The 19,149-nt window shown below is 39.0% G+C and overlaps 1 protein-coding gene across 19 annotated transcripts in view; it reads right to left on the minus strand.

The window, feature by feature from the left end:
* CORIN (corin, serine peptidase) overlaps positions 1-19,149 on the minus strand; it is a 264,257-nt gene that overhangs the window by 68,530 nt on the left and 176,578 nt on the right. For 10 of the 19 annotated variants that reach the window (XR_012434811.1, XR_012434809.1, XM_074039726.1 and 7 more), the window contains 5 exons: positions 18,738-18,848; positions 16,528-16,644; positions 13,000-13,107; positions 3,936-4,167; positions 616-761 (listed from right to left, as the gene is read on the minus strand). Coding sequence is in view for 16 of the 19 variants with exons in the window: in XM_074039726.1 (XP_073895827.1) it covers positions 616-761; positions 3,936-4,167; positions 13,000-13,107; positions 16,528-16,644; positions 18,738-18,848 (714 nt within the window). In the remaining 3 variants the exon portion in view is untranslated. Of the gene's footprint in view, positions 1-615; positions 762-3,935; positions 4,168-12,999; positions 13,108-16,527; positions 16,645-18,737; positions 18,958-19,149 lie in introns of all 19 variants that reach the window. The other 9 variants (XR_012434810.1, XM_045392336.3, XM_005554831.5 and 6 more) reach the window with 2 other exon arrangements.

Consider the following 19,149-nt stretch of genomic DNA (forward strand, 5'->3'; position numbering starts at 1 on the left):
GAAATGCAAACTTCGTATGTTCTCACTTATTTGTGGGAGCTGAAAATTAAAACAATTGAAGTCATGGTGATAGAAAGTAGAGCAATGGTTGCCCATGTCTGCGAAGGGTAGTGGTGGGGGAAAGCAGGATTGGTTAATTGGTACAGAAATATAGTTAGATAGAATGAATAAGATCTAGTATTTGACAGCACAACAGAGTGACTAGAGTCAACAATAATTTGTTGTACATTTAAAAATAACTAAAATTGTTTGTAACACAAAGAAAGGATAAATGTTTGGGGTGATGGATACCCCATTTACCTGATGTGATTATTATGCATTGTGTGTCTGTATCAAAATATTTTAGGTACCCCATACATATATACACCTGCTATGTACCCACAAAAATAAAAGAATAGAAATAGCAAATGACTTCATTTTTAAAATGAATGCAGTATCTAACAGACGGGTGCCGAATTCTTCAATGCAATCAAGTTCACAAATTCACTCACCTAAGCAGCCTGATTGGCCACTAAATAGAAAACAAACAAGAAACCATAAATAGAAGAAGTTGAAAAGGTAGCTAACATGTTCATCCATGTTAAATACCCCGCTGTAATTAATTTTAAAATTAACCTTCCACATATTCATCAGGCATCAGGCAGGTTTGATTGTCTGAATTTTCCTCTGGAAATTGACTGCAATCTGTGTCTTCAGGCCACTGTAGGCCCACAATCCCAAGAACAGACTCACAGCGTTCTTTGGAGTGCTCACACAATGCTCTAGATGAACAAGAAAAACAAAACATTAGAAACAGAATTAGCTCCATCTGAGACAGATGTTATGAATTTATGTCAAGTTTTAAATTCTGTGTGTGTGGCATGTATAGTGGGTGTATGGATATAAAAGATGCACATATATATGATAGGTATTTGGGAAACCAAAACAAGTAATATCTCTGTAAAGAGTATACATTCCAGCACCACACTTTCGCCAGAAGAAACTTTATTGCAGAAATAGCTCTAAAGATGTTTCCAGGACACAGATTCCCTTCTCCACATTGCCTTTCTCATTCTCTCTTCTGTCTTTGAAGCAGACACATTCTCCAACCTTTTGTTCCAAACAGGGAAGTCTCCAACATCACTTTGGATAGTTTGCCACCAAAGTCATTGAATCTATTCATCAACCTCATCCTCAGAGATCTCCCCCTCTGCAGACCAGCCCTGTGAGCCATCTCATGTGCCACCCTAGCTTGCCTAAGGCATTGCCTCCCTTACTTCAGCTTCCATCAATATTGTTGAAAAACTTAGGACTCCTCTCAAACCCACTTATGTTGAGCTCGAGTCAGTTAAAGTGTTTGTTTTTTGTTTTAAAGAAATGATATACTAACTATTGTATCATGCACTTTCAGGGGTGTTATGTCTTTTATCCCCAGAATATTTTTAGGTTAAGGTATCAGTGTGCCTCACAGAAGATTTCTTTACTTCTTTTTTTACTTCTTATGGAAAAAATTATGATTTTTGTCTCAATATAGTACTAAGAAATTAGTTACATAGTTTAAAAAAAAAAAAAACCTAACCAAAGTAAGTTCCTAGGCCAATACTCTCTTAATGGACTCAAATGCATGCTTACGTCTCAAAAGTTTCAAATTTTGTACGTTAATTCAACCAAGTTCTCATTTTTAAGGTAAAATGGGAGACAGATGTTCCAGAAAGGCCAGCTCCAGTCTTGCCCAAAACTGGTAGAGAAAGTGTAACAATCAAATGAGGAAGTTTCAAAGAAAATTCTTTCTAGGTTTAAGTCTGGACAAAGCTCAGCATAACTCAACACCAGGAATTTGGGGTAAAGATAAAGCCGTGGTATTCCTATGTTAGGTCAGGAAAGATGGAAAGTTCAATAGTTGATAACTGTCTGTTGAATTAACTAGCTTTGTTGCAGGTTTATAAAAAATGTATGTAACTCAATTGTGGCTGCAATTTTAAATTAGTCATATTTATACAGAAGACTGTATAGTGCCTGACTCTACCACTTCCTATTTTTTTCCGTAAAATAGAAATTACAACAATACACAGCAGCACAACTCCAGGGGGCGCTGTTCTTATCATAGTCCTTATAGTGCCCAGCCGTAGGCAGCACCTCTGATGATACACACCTCACTCAAAAGGTTACTTTGAGTACACTCCTAACAATCCTCAAGTATTTAGCCCATTGTAAGGACTTGATAATGTCAGATTTTTCAATCTCATAGCTAAAATATTCAATGCTAAAATTAATAAACAGACCTAGCAAAAGCAGGCAAAAGCAACTACGTATCACTTTATGAGCTTATTAGCATATTATTCAAAAATTTCTTATAAACAAATATCAAAATATAAAATTCACAGTGATAGACACTGAAAATGAAAGATGTATGGGTGAACCTGAAAAAAAGAAATAAAGTTATCTAAAAGAAATTTACCAAAATTTTGATTGAACAACACTTCACGATCATGCTTATCTTAGGCATTTTAATATGGAACTTAAGCCCTGAAATTATAAATTATATCTGGATATAAATTCACATTTCCATTTACAGCAGAAAGTGCTGCTTTAGGGAAATTGTTATCTACATATGAAAAGAAAGTCAAATGCCAGAAATTGTTAAGCACTATTAATAGGAAATTATTCACTATCACTGACCTTGCTTAGCAAAAGTGAAGTAAGATTTAGAAACAGCTTTTTAACATAAAATTGGTAGGTGTTTTATACTTTTAAAAGTACTTAGCAGAAATTTTCAGAATTATTTCTACACCAGCTAATATTTAGTTTTATTCTCTCTATTGGTATAATTTGTTCAGTCCCCCAAGTCATTTTGAAATTTTATTATTTCCTGTCCTGTCTCTATAGATGCCCTTACTTTGTCATCCATTTGGTATTCAGCATATAATTTATTGTTTTCTCTTCTGTCCACTATATTAATAGTACTGCTTTAAAAAAAAAAAAAACTCTGTGTGACTTCTGATCCCAACATATGGTTTCTGCAGTTGCTACTCACATTTAGGCCAGCACATTTGTATACCCACCCCTTGAGGGAAAACAGCACTGAAGAGAGTAGTAACTCACTTCTGAGAGTCATCTTGTATATGCAAACCCTCTAACTACAATGCCTACCACATGGCACAGCAAAGGGACAGACTGCCAAGAAGCTACTGTGTTCCTGTGCTATCATCATAGCTATTGTCCATTCAGGTTCACTACAATGAATCAGAAGCCCTTTACATTCATTTGATCTCAAAACAATACAATCCAACAACAATTACTATCCTTTATTGTACATGTAAAGGAACTGAGGCTGAGAGAGACTCAGGAATCTGTCTAAGGACTACCCAGAAACTAGAGAAGGGTCAAGATTTGAACTCAAATATGGACTCTGGAACAATACTCTTGACACCAGAATATCACTCATATTCAAAGTCCAAGCTGCACTCTTGAAATAGTGAATCTTATTTCATTCAAACAGGCAGAGAAATGTCAGCAATGTCCATCCCTGTCCAATCTGTGAGGGTGGCGCAATGTCTTGTGTCATATCTCTAACAAGTGGGGTCAGAGTGCAGCATTTTAAACCCATCAATGTTGCCAGAAAAAGAGGCAGATATATCCCTTTTCTACTAACATAGTTTTTAAAAAAATACTTTTTAATACAACAGAATGAAATACCTCTGAATTTATTTGACTAAAACATATAAACTATCATCAAAGGATGTTCATACCTCTCTTGTTTGGTACTTTGTTAATGAATTCTGACTCAAATATTCATTTTACAACTTATACTTCTTTGTCTCACTTGTTAAATATGAGGTATTTGTTAAATGCAGAGCTCCTTAGGGAAATTTACTTTGTCCAAATTCAACTAAGTCTTCACCCCTTGGTTCTCTCTGAGGCAAAATAAGGGACTGGGGGAGATCCCATCATATTACCTGCAAGGGGGGATACTCTGGCCTGTATTCACATCACACTTTGGTACCAAAATGGTGCAAGCAAAGAACATGAGGTATTTATAACAGTTGGTTTGAACAAGTGCAGGGAAAAGAGAAGACTCCCAGCTGATGGATGCTTCCTTTTGAGTCCTGTGGCCAAGGTAATTTGGATAACTTGTACTGTTGTACGGCAAATTCATGCAGAGTTCCAATGTAATTGGTTCACATTGACCTAACAAAGAAACATACATACAAATATTTTTAAATTTCACATATAAAAACAACTTCTTTAAGTTTTACAAAGTTGAAATCTATTTTATTCTTTCTTTCTTTAGAGTAGCTAAGACTAGAATGCCAGTAGTATACAACATTTTTTATGGGTATTGAAAATAAGTAAGTTGATTAGTGAAGTGCCCCGGCAACTAAGATTCATTTCTGCATATGTAGTTGCTAACACTGTGACAATATCATGCTTTAGAAAGTCCTTCCTTATTTTTTCCCTTGGCTCATCTTATATAAAGATGACTCTCTTTCATCATTCCTTTTATTGACTCCAATTCATCTTCTTCTGATTTACTCATTACTACTAAAATAGGATAGCCCCATCATCTTCACTGTCACTAAACTAATTAATGAATTTGACTAAATAGGCAATTAGATAACTTCTGTCTATATGTTTTATTGTTGATCAATGTGCTTAAATATAAGGCTACAAGATTTCAGGGCAAGAGGAGGCTCAGATCTGTTGGATACTTCTTGCTAATGAGACAATATCCAAATCCCTTAGCTTGAAATCTGAGGCTATTTTATACTTCAACCCTAGCCTGACTTTTCAGCTTCATTGCCTGTGATTATCCAATCAACAGTATCTCTGCTGTAATAAAATCTATTCCCTTGTGACACCAGATATTTTAAGAATCGTATATCTTTGTGCACCCTGTTTGCTCCTCTCTTACCTCCTTTTTTATAACATGCTCATAATTATGTCCCCAAAGGTGGTCATGGTTCTAGCTGCCAGGTGCATACAGCACCTGCTGCCTGGATTAACCCTTTCCCATCTTCCCTACCAAGCTAATTCTTCTGTGATCTGGAAGACTCAGCACAAATACCTCTTCCAGGAAACCTTCCTAGCCAACCACTCTTCCCATTACTACTTCCAGAATGAGTCTCTTCTGAGTGCAATAGCATCGTAGGCACATACCCACCATATGCTCATTGCATTCTGCCATATTCTTTATTTACTTACTTGCCTCCCCCACAGAATCCTGAGATTTTTGTGAAATGAGACTTTATCTCTTGATCTCAAAGTCTACACCTAGCACAGTGCCAGGATGAAGGGATGAAAATGTATCACGGACTATCCTAGGCACTGTAAATGTAAGAGTAATGAGAAATATTGTCTCTGCCACTGAGAAACTCCACAATCTCGATAGGAAAAAGGATGCATGTGCTGGTAGCTATAGTAGAATGTGAACAGGCTAGGATAGAGTTTGCATGAACTGAACATTTGTGTATCCCCCATTCATATGCTGAAACTCTAACCTGCAATGTGATAGTATTTGGAGGTGGGGCCTTTGGGAGGTGATGAGGTTTTGATGAGATCTAGATGAGGGTGGCATTTATATGGGATTAAAGTCCTTATAAGAAGGAGAAGAGACTAAAGCTCTCACTCTCAGCCATGTGAGGAAACGCAAGAGGGCAACTGTCTGCAAACCAGGAAGCAGCCTGTTACCAGAGACCAAGTCTGCCAGCATCCTGATCCTGCACTTCCAGCCTTCAGAACTGTGAGAAATAAATGTTTGTTGTTTAAACCACCCAATCCATGGCATTTTATTGTAGCAGCCTGAACATACTAAGACAGACATATTGAACAAAATGGTAGAAGTCCAAAGGGAAAAGGTAGAGCAAGAGTGACCTGGGAAGCCCTCTGATATGGTCTGACTGTGTCCCACCCAAATCTCATCTTGAATTATAGCTCCCATAATCCCCACGTGTTGCGGGAGGCACCCAGTGGGAGATCACTGTGTCATGGGGGCGGTCTCCCCCATACTGTTCTCATGGAAGTGAATAAGTCTCACAAAATCTGCTGATTTTATAAGCGGTCTCCCCTTTCACTTGGCTCTCATTCTTCTCTTATCTGCCACCATGTGAGACGTGGCTTTCACCTTCCACCATGATTGTGAGGCCTCCCTAGCCACGTGGGACTGTAAGTCCATTAAACCTCTTTCTTTGGTAAATTGCCCAGTCTCGGGTATGTCTTTATCAGCAGTGTAAAAACAGACTAACACTCCCTCCAAGGATAAATGTGGTTTGGGCAGCTTTGGGGGAATATAGCAGAGAGGCTCCCAGCTCTCTCTCTGTTTGCAGTAGATGTGCCACATTCCCTGAGGGGAGAGGCAAGCAAGTAAGTGTCCTGGTAAAATTCGCCCAGGCAGACCAAAGACCCCATGCCTTACTGAGAGTGATTATTCAAATTAAATTTAATTATTTGACTAAGAAGTGGTATCCGTGCAAATAGATTCGCAATAAGGACTGGGCTGAAATACTAAAACATCTCCAGGACTACTTCTTAATTTAAAGAATCTGAGGGTATCACAGATACTATATTTATAAGGAGGCTAACGTTGGCTGGATAAGAAAAAAAGACGGATGAAGTGTAATATGACTCTCAGTTTCCTGAAGAAGAAACAACACTGCAAAGTTGGTATAACCTTGAGGATGAGTCAGAGTGGAGAGAAGAGTAGACAGAAGAGGTTTGGGGTTGGTCGGTTCACTTTATCCTTTCCTGTGATTTGTGAAGGAGGGGTTGGACATTATGGACTAAATGTTTGTGTTCCCTCAAAATTCATATGTTGAAATCCTAACCTCCAATATGGTGGTATTAGGAGGTGGAGCCTTTGGGAGGTGATTCAGTTATAAGTACAGCCCCCAAGAATGGGATTAGTGCCCTTATAAAAGGGACGACAGAGATCTCTCTCACCCTCTTTTCATAGTGTGAGAATACAGTGAAAAGTCGGCCATCTGCAGCCAAGAAGAGGGTCCTCACTAGAACCTGACCATGCTGGCAACCTCATCTCAGACTTCCAGCCTCTGAAACTGTGAGAAATAAATGTCTGTTGTTTATAAGCAATAATGATTTGTTATAGCAGTCTGAACTAAGACAAGAAGTAACATTTAAATATTTTGTTACAAGATTTTAAAATGCATGTTTTTCATAATGATAAAAACACTACAAAGATGCAGAAAGAAAAAGTTCAACATCTTTCCACTCCCCTTTCTGTCACCTTCCCTGCAAGCCAACAGAAGGCTTTGAATACTTCCATACCTTTCCCTTGCTCACATTTATGCATACATGCCTTTGTGTTTACTTTTGCCAAAGCAGAAGCATACCATTCCTATCACCCTTCAGTTTGCTTTTGTTGCTTATTTGTCATGACCATCTTACAAGTCAGCACATGCATCTCTAACTGTATGCTTTTTTCCTGATATCTTTAATATACTTAAAATTTTACACAGTTGGTACACTTACAGATATTTTTGATGCAGTCCTTTCTTTCCTTGGGTATACCCTCCCTTTCTTTCTTTCTCTACCACCCCATCAAGGTTTAACTTTTTATTGATGTATTTCATTGAAGATTATTAATAGAATACATCACATGAATAATTTTTCTCTTTCTTATATGTGGAGAATGTATCACTTTTGATTTGGGTTAAGATACAACTTTAAGTGTTTAGGAGCCAAGGAAGAGGAAAGGATTAAGTAATGACCATACATTATTCTGGAGATCTTTATTGAATGTGGTAAGGTTTATTGGATCTTGAGTTTTATTCCTTCAAAGGCATTCTTCACAGAATGCTAAGCAAGATAAACTCTCAATATACCTGTCAACCCCAAATTCTATGATTTATGATATCAATAACCTTTTTTATCTTAAGCATTAGGCTCACGTTTGAGCCTGATTTACAATCGCCACTAGAGGGAGATCACATCACAAACGTGAGGATATTTTAAGGCGGCAGAACTGTGTTTCTGATGTAAGTTTGATGTAGTACCCAGTACAGTGTCCTGAACACAGAGGAGGTCTAATAAAGATCTGTCAAAAAAAAAAAAAAAACAAAACATCCTGATGGAATCTCAATGGTATTCCACCTCTAAAAGTCTGAAACAAGATTCATTCAATTCGACCTAACGATGGGATTGTTAACTCAATGGTGTTATATCCTTATGATGTGATACTCTGAAGTTACTAGAAATCATGTATTAAATGATGGTCATTTACATGAAAAATATGACTTTTCTACATCTAGCAGCATATATAATCATGTTCAAAAATTCATCTTTGCCTCAAACTCTAAATGCCTCTTTAACATTATTATTTTTAATAGTTTGATATTATTTTAAGGTGAACATCGTTATAACTACCTCCCAGGTCAAGAAACTGAACTCAGGAAGATACTGCAGAAACCTTCCATATATCTCGTCTTATCTCAACCGTCTCATTTTCCCACAAAGTAACTAGTGAGTTTTATCGTTATCACTTCCTTGTTCTTCTTTACGTTTTTTTTGTTGCTGTTGTCGTTGTTTTGTTTTTTTTTTTTTTCTTTTGAGATGGAGTCTCACTGTATTGTCCAGGCTGGAGTGCAGTGGCACAATCTTGGCTCGCTGTAAGCTCCACCTCCCAGGTTCGTGCCATTCTCCCACCTCAGCCTCCCAAGTAGCTGGGACTACAGGTGCCCGCCACCACACCCGGCTCATTTTTTTGTATTTTTAGTAGAGACAGGGTTTCACCATGTTAGCCAGGATGGTCTCGATCTCCTGACCTCGTGATCCACCCACCTTGGCCTCCCAAAGTGCTGAGATTACAGGCGTGAGCCACCGCGCTCGGCCTTCTTTATAATTTTATTACCTAAGTGTGTACCACCCCTGGATATTGTAATTGAGGCTTGCCCATTTTTTGAAACTTGTCCTGTCTTTTAAGTCTCTGATAGTCTTTGGGTTCCTCCTCCATTCCTTTGATTTTTCTTTATAATTTGACTATGGAAGAACCCAGACATTTGACTTGTAAGCTATATAACAGCTTCTGAATCTTGCTTATCGCACACTCCTGGTGAAGTTAAACATGTTCCCCATCCTCTCTATTTCCGAACTGTGGCAGCTGAATCAACAGGAATGGACTGGGCTTCATTCCACTGGCAAGACTAGAGGTGGCTGAGCTGTTCTTTCACCAGAAGCCACATCATTCTGATTTCCCTCTTTTTGTGATGTTAGCAGCTGTAGATGCTCCATGCCCTCACTCATTAATTTAACGTGTTACCAAATGGTAATATTCTATTCAATCTTTTTTTCACTTATTAGAAAATGCACATGGAGATGCTTTTGTAAATACGTCATTCCTCTCCTCTACTATTTGCTCCTAATCTGTAACCATTACGGTGATTGGCTTCTCTACCACATGACTACACCATTTACTCCTACCAGCTGAAGCTTGCAAAGAGAGAGCAGGAAATTGCTAGACCCTTAGGGAATTATTCAAAAAGCAAACCTGTTCATTTCTTCCTTGGTGTTGAGTAAGGGGGGAAAATGCACGAGTAGGCATAGAACCAAAGGTTGATGAACACTGTGGGAGGCTTGAGAGAGGGCCTGGGACATGACAGCCATGCCTGGATTTCACAGCCATGGTCAGCATGGGCTCAGGGAGGCAGGAGAGACATGCCCAGGAGTCACTTTTGCAGGTTCTCCCCATTGTCTGGATTGCATAACGGTGAAATGATGGATTAGTCCCTCCACACCAGAATGAGGGGAATAGCATTCCTTCTCCTACCCTCAAAGGCAAGGATACTCTGTCATTTTGCCTCCCAACATGGCACAGAAATGTTAAAGATGCTGGGTTGTGACTGGACATAGCAACACAGGCTGCTAAAAGCTATTTCTTGAAAAAACTACGTATCATCAGAAATGCGGTTTTTAGGCTTTTTTAAAAAGCTGTAGGCACTTCTGTGAATTTAAAATAAGCTTCTCCACTGAAAAATGCACATGGGAATACACAAACCTTTTCATATTCTATTTCAGAGTTCCCACATACTCCTGCAGCCCAGTCATAAATAGGCACTAGAGCAATACATTCTCAACCTTGGCTATACATTGAAGGCATCTGCAGAATTAAAAAATACTGATGACTGGGTCCGACCCAGTATATCTTTAGGGACCATTAGAAAATCACATAATATTTTATGGGATGTCAATAAACAGAGTCTTCAAGGACAAGAATCCTGGCAACTCCATTGAGTAGCTGTCTCCACCAGACCGAGTATCTACTACATTCTCCAAACTCATGTTTTCCTTTGGCATCGAGCAGACTAAGAAAGTACTGTTCAGTTGTGCCTCAGAAGCTGAGTAATACTAGTCTGTGATAGTGGTAAACATCTTCAAGTAATAAATCATATTTTCAAGTGTATGAAGGATTTTCTGAGATGCCACTTGTTTGTCTTTACAGAGACCTAAGTACGCATATATCATCTTGAAGTTCTTTGAAAGATCAGGAATAACATTTTGACTTTCAACTGCAAGTTAGGCACATATGCCATTTTTAATTACACAGGAGTAATGAGAGCGACTGGCTAGCCTAGTGCCTTTCACTCAGAAGAGAGAGTGTGCAAAACATTTGCTGAATATATGTGGAGAGAAGTTGGCAAGAATATACATGGTGAATGAGGAAGCTGTGAGACAGTGAGGCACTAGGGAAAATGAGTGTATTTAATGAGCTTAAAGAGAACAACAGTGTAGAATACATGAGTGGGAAGATGACGATATGTTCTCCCACATTGAAAAGTGGCTTCTAGGAAACTAGAAGCCCGTCTCCTTTCTCCACCACTAGAAAACCTATCACCCATCCCGATACCTGGAACACCATGTACACACTACAAATATTGGTCAGGTCTATGAGTTAAGAGTTATCCAGTTGCCTCTCCTACAACTTATTCTTTTGACAGGAGACAACATAGTTTTGAATATTTAAAATTTGAGATATTTCAAATATAGAGAAAATAGGATAACATACACCCAGTTACTTCTTACCCAAATTTGACACAGGCTAACATTGCCTTTTCTGCATTTTTGAGTCTAATAGTAAGTGTCATTCCATGTCAAACAACCCCCAAAACTTTAATAATAAACATATGTCTTTGAGATGATGCTGTCACTATTCAAATTGAAGGAGAAGTAAATAAATCGCTCTGAAAAAGTTCCACGGCAGATTGAGAGATGAGCAAAATGAAACAATGGAAACAGTGGCCCAAATAGGTTATGTGTGTGTGTGTGTGTGTGTGTGTGTGTGTGTGGGTGTGTATACTGCGTATCTATAGGTATGTTCTATTTAAATCAGTTTCTATTTACATCAGTTTAGAGGAAGTAAAATGGCAGCTTGAGTGTGTCGACTTTGTGGTTTGACTAATATCTACTGTTCTCTTATATGGGAAATGGAGGAGGGGTGGGCATGTGCTTCCAGGCAGAGTTATTAAATGCCACAGTCAGTCCTGTCAGTCTGGGTTTTTAATTAGCTGCCTGCCTACATCCCCTTCCCAGCCTCCTTTTTTCACTCCCTTGAGACTCCGTAACAGTTACAGAGGTACTCACTATAAGCTCTACAGTGACCCAGAAAGGTCACCAGGTAAAATTAGGACCGCAAAACTGTACCAAATGCAAGGACTGAGCCTTTCAGCATCCCAGCTTCCAAAGGCCTTGGACTGAGAGGACATGTGTTAAGAAGTAATGCCCTGGCTGGGCGTGGTGGCTCACTCCTGTAGGGCCAGTAGATCACTTGAGGTCAGGAGTTTGAGACCTGGCTGGCTAACATGTTGAAACCCCATCTCTACCAAAAAATAAATAAATAAATAAATTAGCTGGGCGTGGTGGTGTGGGCCTCTAATCCCAGCTTCTCGGGAGGCTGAGGCAGGAGAATTGCTTGAACCTGGGATGCGGAGGTTTCAGTGAGCCAACATCGCACCACGGCATTCCAGCCTGGGTGATAGAGCCAGACTCTGTCTCAGGAAAAAAAAAAAAAAAAAGGAATACCCTCTTGCCAACTGAAAGCTGACTGACCTGCTTCTAAATTTCTAATCCCAATCTGAAAACACAGCCAAAAGTCCATTAGAAAATGTAAAAGAAGTGAGTATAATATGAAAACAGAGCCCAGTAGTCAGAAATCATTACTAGAAATCAGTTGCTGGGGATTTTCTGATTCAATTTCCCAGGAGAGTCCCTAGGGTGCTCTTTCACTTCCGCCCATTCTGTCTTCCCCAAATAACTCCTCCTCCTGAAAGTCATTTTAGAGCCACCTGTTTACACCATTTGGAGCTGTTGCACTGTCACCGAAACAAATTAGCATAATGGTTCCAAAACCATTATAGGTCATTAGAGTTCCTGTAAAAGCGAGAATAAATTTCATTAAAAGAACTGACTGTCTTTAATCTGAGCACTTTGGGAGGCCCAGGCAGATGGATCACTGAGGGTCTTGAGCAACTGTAATCCCAGCTACTCTGAAGGCTGAGGCAGAAGAATCACTTGAACCCAGAAGGCGGAGGTTGCAGTGAGCCAAGATGGCGCCACTGCACTCTAGCATGGGTGACAGAGTGGGACTGTGTCTCAAATAAAAAGAACAGACCGCCAAAATTGTATGTGGCTATTTCTATGAACTTCATATTTGCTTCTTTGTTACAGTTTCCATTTTTGAAGCTGTGCTTTAGAAAGGAAGAAAGATAGCATCTGCCTACAGATAGAGCCAAGAAAATAAATCAGAGAAATAATGCTGAGTTGAAAGTAATGGTAATGATATTAAGCAATGCGAATTTACAGTCATTCACAATGACACATTTATTTCTGATTGAAGTTAATTAAGACCATTTGGTTTCTTTTCTGCTACCACATGCAACCTTTTAAAAAGAAAAAGAAAACAGGTACACTTTTTTGGAGGGATTCCAGACTTCGATATTTGAATGTCAATGCAGAAGAAAACTGCTGAGTGCATCCCCTGACGTGGTGATTATATTTGTCAGCTGTTGTACTTACTACAGTTATTCAGACTGTTGTTCGGGTCACAGAGAGAGCTACCACCACATGAATCAATGCAGGCAATGTAGAGGCATCTTCGGTCTCCTTCTTGACATGGAGTCTGACCTACAGAGGGAGGAAAAGGCACATTGGCTTTCATCATCTGCAAATTCCTTACCTAAGGATCTAAAGGATCAGGAACGTCTGGTGGAATTGAGGAATAACACAACTTTAATTTCCTTCCAATTTCTCCAAAAGTATTGAACATACGTTGAATAGGTGCTTTCTGGTAACTAAATACAATCCAGGTGTTCCAAAATAGGAATGAAGAAATAAGAGACAAATTACACTACAAACAGGTTGTTGCATTTAATGGGAAAAAAAATAGTGCTTTCGTTTTACATGGGTGCCAACACTTGATTACAAAATAAACTTCAAGAGATTTCAGGGAGGGAGAACGTTATAAAAATCTTGAAATTCTGAATATTAATTGACATTTGTTTAAGACTCATTTGCTCCCAATTCTAGTCTCCCTCTAAGTAAAATGCTTTCTCTAGTAGTAAGTAGGGCATCAACACCAATACAATAAGGATACGTTATCATAATACAAGTGTTATGCAGCTGTTACCCATATTTTCAATATGTCTTTGGAAAGTGTCATCAGCCTAGCTGTGATGACTTGAGAACTGAGTTTCTTGTTTCTAAGTGAATGACAGCAGTAATATCAATGTTTGCCCTAATGATTTTTCCTTAAGGTAGGTAGAGAGGAAACTGCTTTTCCCATTGATTTCCTGGTCATTTGTAGATTAAATGGGGAAGGTAATAAATTACTGTCCATTCTGTCTCTCCCCCATTATGATCAATTACCTTCAGGCATGTCACCTGGAATCTAGACAACCTTGCAAGGCACTTTTAAGTATAAATAATAGCATATGTGTATATATAATCATTCTTATCTATAATTCTAAGACAATGTTTATTACACTGGGATATTTATCCTTTCCAGTACCACTAGTATGCAAAATAATATACCACAGCCTTGCAGAAAAGGGATGTCACTCTTTTTTTAATGTCATCAGGGTCAAAATTTTTTCTCAAAGCAAATCTAAACAATTTCTGTAAATTTAGGCTCTTAAGGAGATTTTATTGACATCATGCATTCATTATTTTGGGAAATATTAAGTGCCTGCCACGTGACAATCTATGTGACCAGCTAGGCGCTAAGCATTAAAAGACAAAATGGCATGATACCTCCTTGGAAGTGACTTGTGCTCTGATAAGAGGTATGATCCTGAACAAAACCTTCTGATGCTGTGTGATCACTGCTTTATGGAAGACATATTTATTTTTATTTATTTATTTTTTTCATAGAGATGAGGGTCTCGTTATATTGCCCAGGCTAGCCTCAAACTCCTGGTCTCAAGTAATTCTCCTGCCTCGGCCACCCAAAGTGTTGGGATTATAGGCATGTGCTACCACGCCCAGCTAAAATACATTTAAAGAGCAATAGAAGTCAATGAGACCAGTGTGGGGAAGTTTCTCAAAGGACTTTTCCAAGTCATGATAAGAGGAAAGGATGGGTTTCCCAAACCGAGAAACAGCACATGCAAAAGGCCTAGAATATGGAGGTGCACAGGTCAAAGTAACTGGAGCTTCAACCACTGAGAAAGGGGGTGAGAGAGATGAGAAAGGTAGGCAGGGACAGAACCTGAAGAGTTTCAAAGGCCTAACTCTTCAGCAGGACCCAAAGTTTCAGGAGAAGCAGCCCCTCCTTCCCTTCCCAGCCCTGTCTAGAGAACAAGCCTGTAACCCATGCTGACAATTACATAGTATTTAGTACCAGGCCCCCTTTCGTTCTCAGCTCTCTAATCACAATAGTCTGCCTTCTCTCATGGTCCTCCTACACATGCCTAGCACCTTCCCACCTCAGGAATTTTGGTCAACCGATGCCTTGTGTCTCAGTTGCTTTTTCAAGCCCCATTCCTCTTGGTTAACCCCACTCATCTTTCAGGTCTGAGCTCCCAGATCTCTTCCTCAGTGAATTTTTGTCTGAGGTGCTTTACCAGGGCATGCCCAATATTAATGGCATCCAAGCACCCTGAATTTCCCTTCTTAGCCTCTGTTGCTGCATGGCTAGACACTGACCTGCATAATAATTCGTAGCATGCCTATGTTCCCCAGGAGTCTGCAAGCCCCATCAGCTGTTTTGCTTGCCACTGAATTCCCAGGGGATGGCCACACATAAATACCACAATATACATTTTTTAAGTTGAATTAATTAAACAATATAAAGATACTAAAATTTTACTTTTAAATCTATTTTATCATATGACTTTCTTACATCTCACACATGTAAGGAAATAATCTACAAAGTCTGCCATTTCATCATGAAAAATCCAAAATTATTTCAGAGTTGAATTATACAGAAAGGAAGAAGAGTTTGATGCAAAGGGAAGTGCTCAGTTGATACGCACACAATAAATTATGTTTAATAAAGGTATTCCTTCTGAATTTAAAAACTGGTAAAACAAACACTCTTTATATATTATTTTTATGTAATAAGTCTGTGATTGAAAAGCTCTCCCTTTAGATCTTGGGCACTTTTCCATTAAAGTTATTCTAATGATCAATATGCATTATGACAAAATTAATTTACCTATAGGTGACCAGTCTCATTGGCTGATTATGAATATACACAGCACAAGATATGCTTTAATGTAATAGCCATGTATAAAAGCTCACATATATTGAGTTTTCACCATGTGCCACCACTATGAAGTAGTTATCACTATTCTGAGTGTACAGACACACAAACCGAGTCCTATACGGGTTGTAAGTATCTTGCCAAAAATCACCATAGTAGATTGAGGCTTGATCCTGGGTATCAGGGCTGCAACAACCATGTACTTAACAACTAGGCTGTGCCTGTGTAGTATACACAAATGTGATTTTTGAGTCTAGGGATATTCTTACCCAGCCCCTACTGAGAAGCTTCCACACATATTAGAGCTTAAAACAATCTGTGTAGAACTTTCTTTTCTGATAGACATAAATTACATTTAAAAAACAATTTATTGGACCTACTTTTTCTTTTTGAGATTCACACACAGATATCAAATCCTTTTAAAGTGTATTGCTTGGTAATAAGAGGCATTAAACTGCTTCTCTGAACATGATTATTTTAGGAAGCCATTGCATTTCCTTTCAGAAGCCAATTTCTTCTCACCGGAATCTAATCTGATTTAATTGGATGCTATACACTAAACTTCTCTCTTTATCACGGCTTTTCCCATAGAACAGTTAAGTGAATTTGACCATGCTGTCAGGTGTCTCACCTGAGGAATGATTTTCAGTGTAAGTTGCTTGAGAACTATGTTTAGCACAAGAAAGCATTTCCTGGCTGACTAGGCTGTGAGAACCACTGTGTTAGGCAATCTGGGATTATTTACATGGGAATCCTACTTAAGCAACTTCAAATATTTTTCTTTGTTCCCAAGCAGAGGATCACGAGTAAAAGAACGTTCTGGGGTGGTGGGACACACTTACTGCCACTGCAGTTCTCCTCATCACTCCCATCCTTGCAGTCCTCGTCGCCATCACATTGAAATGTGCTGGGGATGCATTGTCCATTTCTGCATTCCACCAGACCCTGGCTGTGACAGGCTAGGAAGGGTCAGAACAATATTCACTTTATTTATTAATTCTTCTCTCTCAATCTGCACATCAAATAAACAATAGCCATTTATCAGGCATCGCTAAGAAACAGCGTGTTCTGCATACACAAATGAACATATAATTGATTTTATTTCTAGAATTTTTCCTGCCTCATTGAACAGCACTTACCAAAAATTAACTTTTTCTTGAGAACTGCGTGATTGTTTTCAGTGATGGAAGTATCATGATCCTACTTACTAATAAAAACGACAATTTGTAAAGGGTTCATTATATGGCAAGAGCTGTGCTAACTGCACTGTGTATATAATCTCAAATTCTCACATAAATCTTGTAAAGTAGATATTATCATCTTTGTTTTACAGATGAGAAACTAAAGTTTACAGAGCATAGTACTTGCTCAAAGTCCCATGACTAAGAGCTACAGCCAGAATGTGAAGGCAAGCTTTTTGGACTCCCAGTCCAAATATTTCATTATTTATCTACTTAACCTCATAAGCCAACAAAATAGTATATGGGAAAGAACTCGCATAGTAACTAACACCTAATAAACACTTCAACACTTGTTTATGACAACTGATATTTGAAAGGGATGGCCTAATATCCATTAACCTTCCAATTCCTATGGGTTTTCTAAAGTCTATACCTATTGTCTTTTAGAGTATCAGAAACCCGTGGATCATGTGACCTTAGCCTTCACTGACTTACTAATATTATGACCTCTCTTTTCTTGAGTCAAGGCTCCACACCAGAAGTGTTCTATCTGAGCACCACGTCCTTGCTTCTCCAAGATCTAGTGAGATACAGTCCACTCTGTTCCACTGTGTCCACTAAGCAAAGACTCGGAGGACATTCCACTTCAAATCCATTTTAGGGAAGAGGAGAGCCACACATTGTGACTTTTTATATGACTTTTCTTATGTCAAAATAAAAAATATATAATCCACATTTCTATTTTTGCCTCAAATTATAAGCCAATTAAATATTCAATCTTATATATAAAATCAACTTTCTTAACTTTTACTAGATACAAAAAGATGAAATGAAAAGTATAATTAAATATGCAAAAGAACATATCACATTAACTCTTTCAGGTCAACTGCATTCTCTCTTAACACCTGACAGCTTCTATTCAATCGTGTATATTATTCTCTAATGGGTATATTATATTTTCTAGGGGGAAAAAGTGTTAATAACCATACTTGTTATTAGTTTGAAGTATAACAACTGTCTGAAGATTTTCATTCACTAAGAAACACAACAGTCTATAAATTTATATTATCACTACATTCTCTCTCTGTCTCTTTTTTTTTTTTTTTTTTTTAAGATGGAGTTTCACTCTGTCACCCAGGCTGGAGGGCAATGGCTTGATCTTGGCTCACTGTAATCTACACCTCCCTGGTTCAAGCGATTCTCCTGCCTCAGCCTCCTGAGTAGCTGGGACTACAGGCACCTGCCACCACGCCCAGCTAATTTTTGTATTTTTAGTAGAGACTGTTGGCCAGGTTGGTCTTGAACTCCTGACCTCAGGTGATTCACCCACCTCTGCCTCCCAAAGTGCTGAGACTACAGGCGTGAGCCACCATGCCCGGCCTATTATGCTCTCTCTGTGTATCATCATATGAACATTAAAGTCTCTCTTCTCTCTGGTGATTCTTTCCATGTTCTTCCACAAAAGGCCCCTGAGAACATGTTAGGGCACTCCTGCAGGGAATCTTAACTACTCATATATTGTGTGCAGAAGAAAGGTCCCCCATTCTGTGGGCAGAGCATCACCTTTGACAAAGTCACAGAAGCACAAAAGAGACATATGGAGCAATGAGAGAGAAAACAGACACCCGCTTGGCTAGATCAGCCAAATGAAGCTTGGAGTTTTGCGGGGAGAGGTGTGGAAGTCAGATACACTCCATTGCTATTGTCATCCCACCACTCGGTGATCTTTACAGGCAAAACCAAAGTATAAGAATCTTTCCCTTGGAATGCTGTGTATATAGTGAGTCTTAAGTATAGTCCTCAACCTTGAGTACAGCCTAGAGAACCAGAAATGGAAAAATAAGCAAGACAAACATCCTCAGAGCACTCACAGCAGTTGACCTCGTCGGACTTATCCACACAGTCGTGGTCACCATCACACACCCACTCCATGGCAATGCAACGCCCATCCCCGCAGCGATGCTCTGTTGTGGGATTGCAATCTGGAGAAATGAAAACTCACGAGGATGCAGAGAACCAGCATGACAAACAGGCAGGACTGTATGGCTCCCGGTTCCCATTGAAGAGAGTCTGTTCCAATGGCTCCAATACCTTCAATAACATTTCTACAATAGGACTGGCCCAATTAAAATTCCACGCCCTCCCCATGCATATGCCCCACTGACCACCATCACCGTGGGGTAAGATGGGTCTGCTTTTCAGATGAGTAACACTACTCTAGCTGTCCCAGGACCCATAGTTTGTTCTTATTGTTGTTGGCTTTTGTTTTCTTTAGTTGTCATT

Source organism: Macaca fascicularis, chromosome 5 (assembly GCF_037993035.2).
Source record: "Macaca fascicularis isolate 582-1 chromosome 5, T2T-MFA8v1.1".
Classification (NCBI taxonomy): Eukaryota; Metazoa; Chordata; class Mammalia; order Primates; family Cercopithecidae; genus Macaca; species Macaca fascicularis.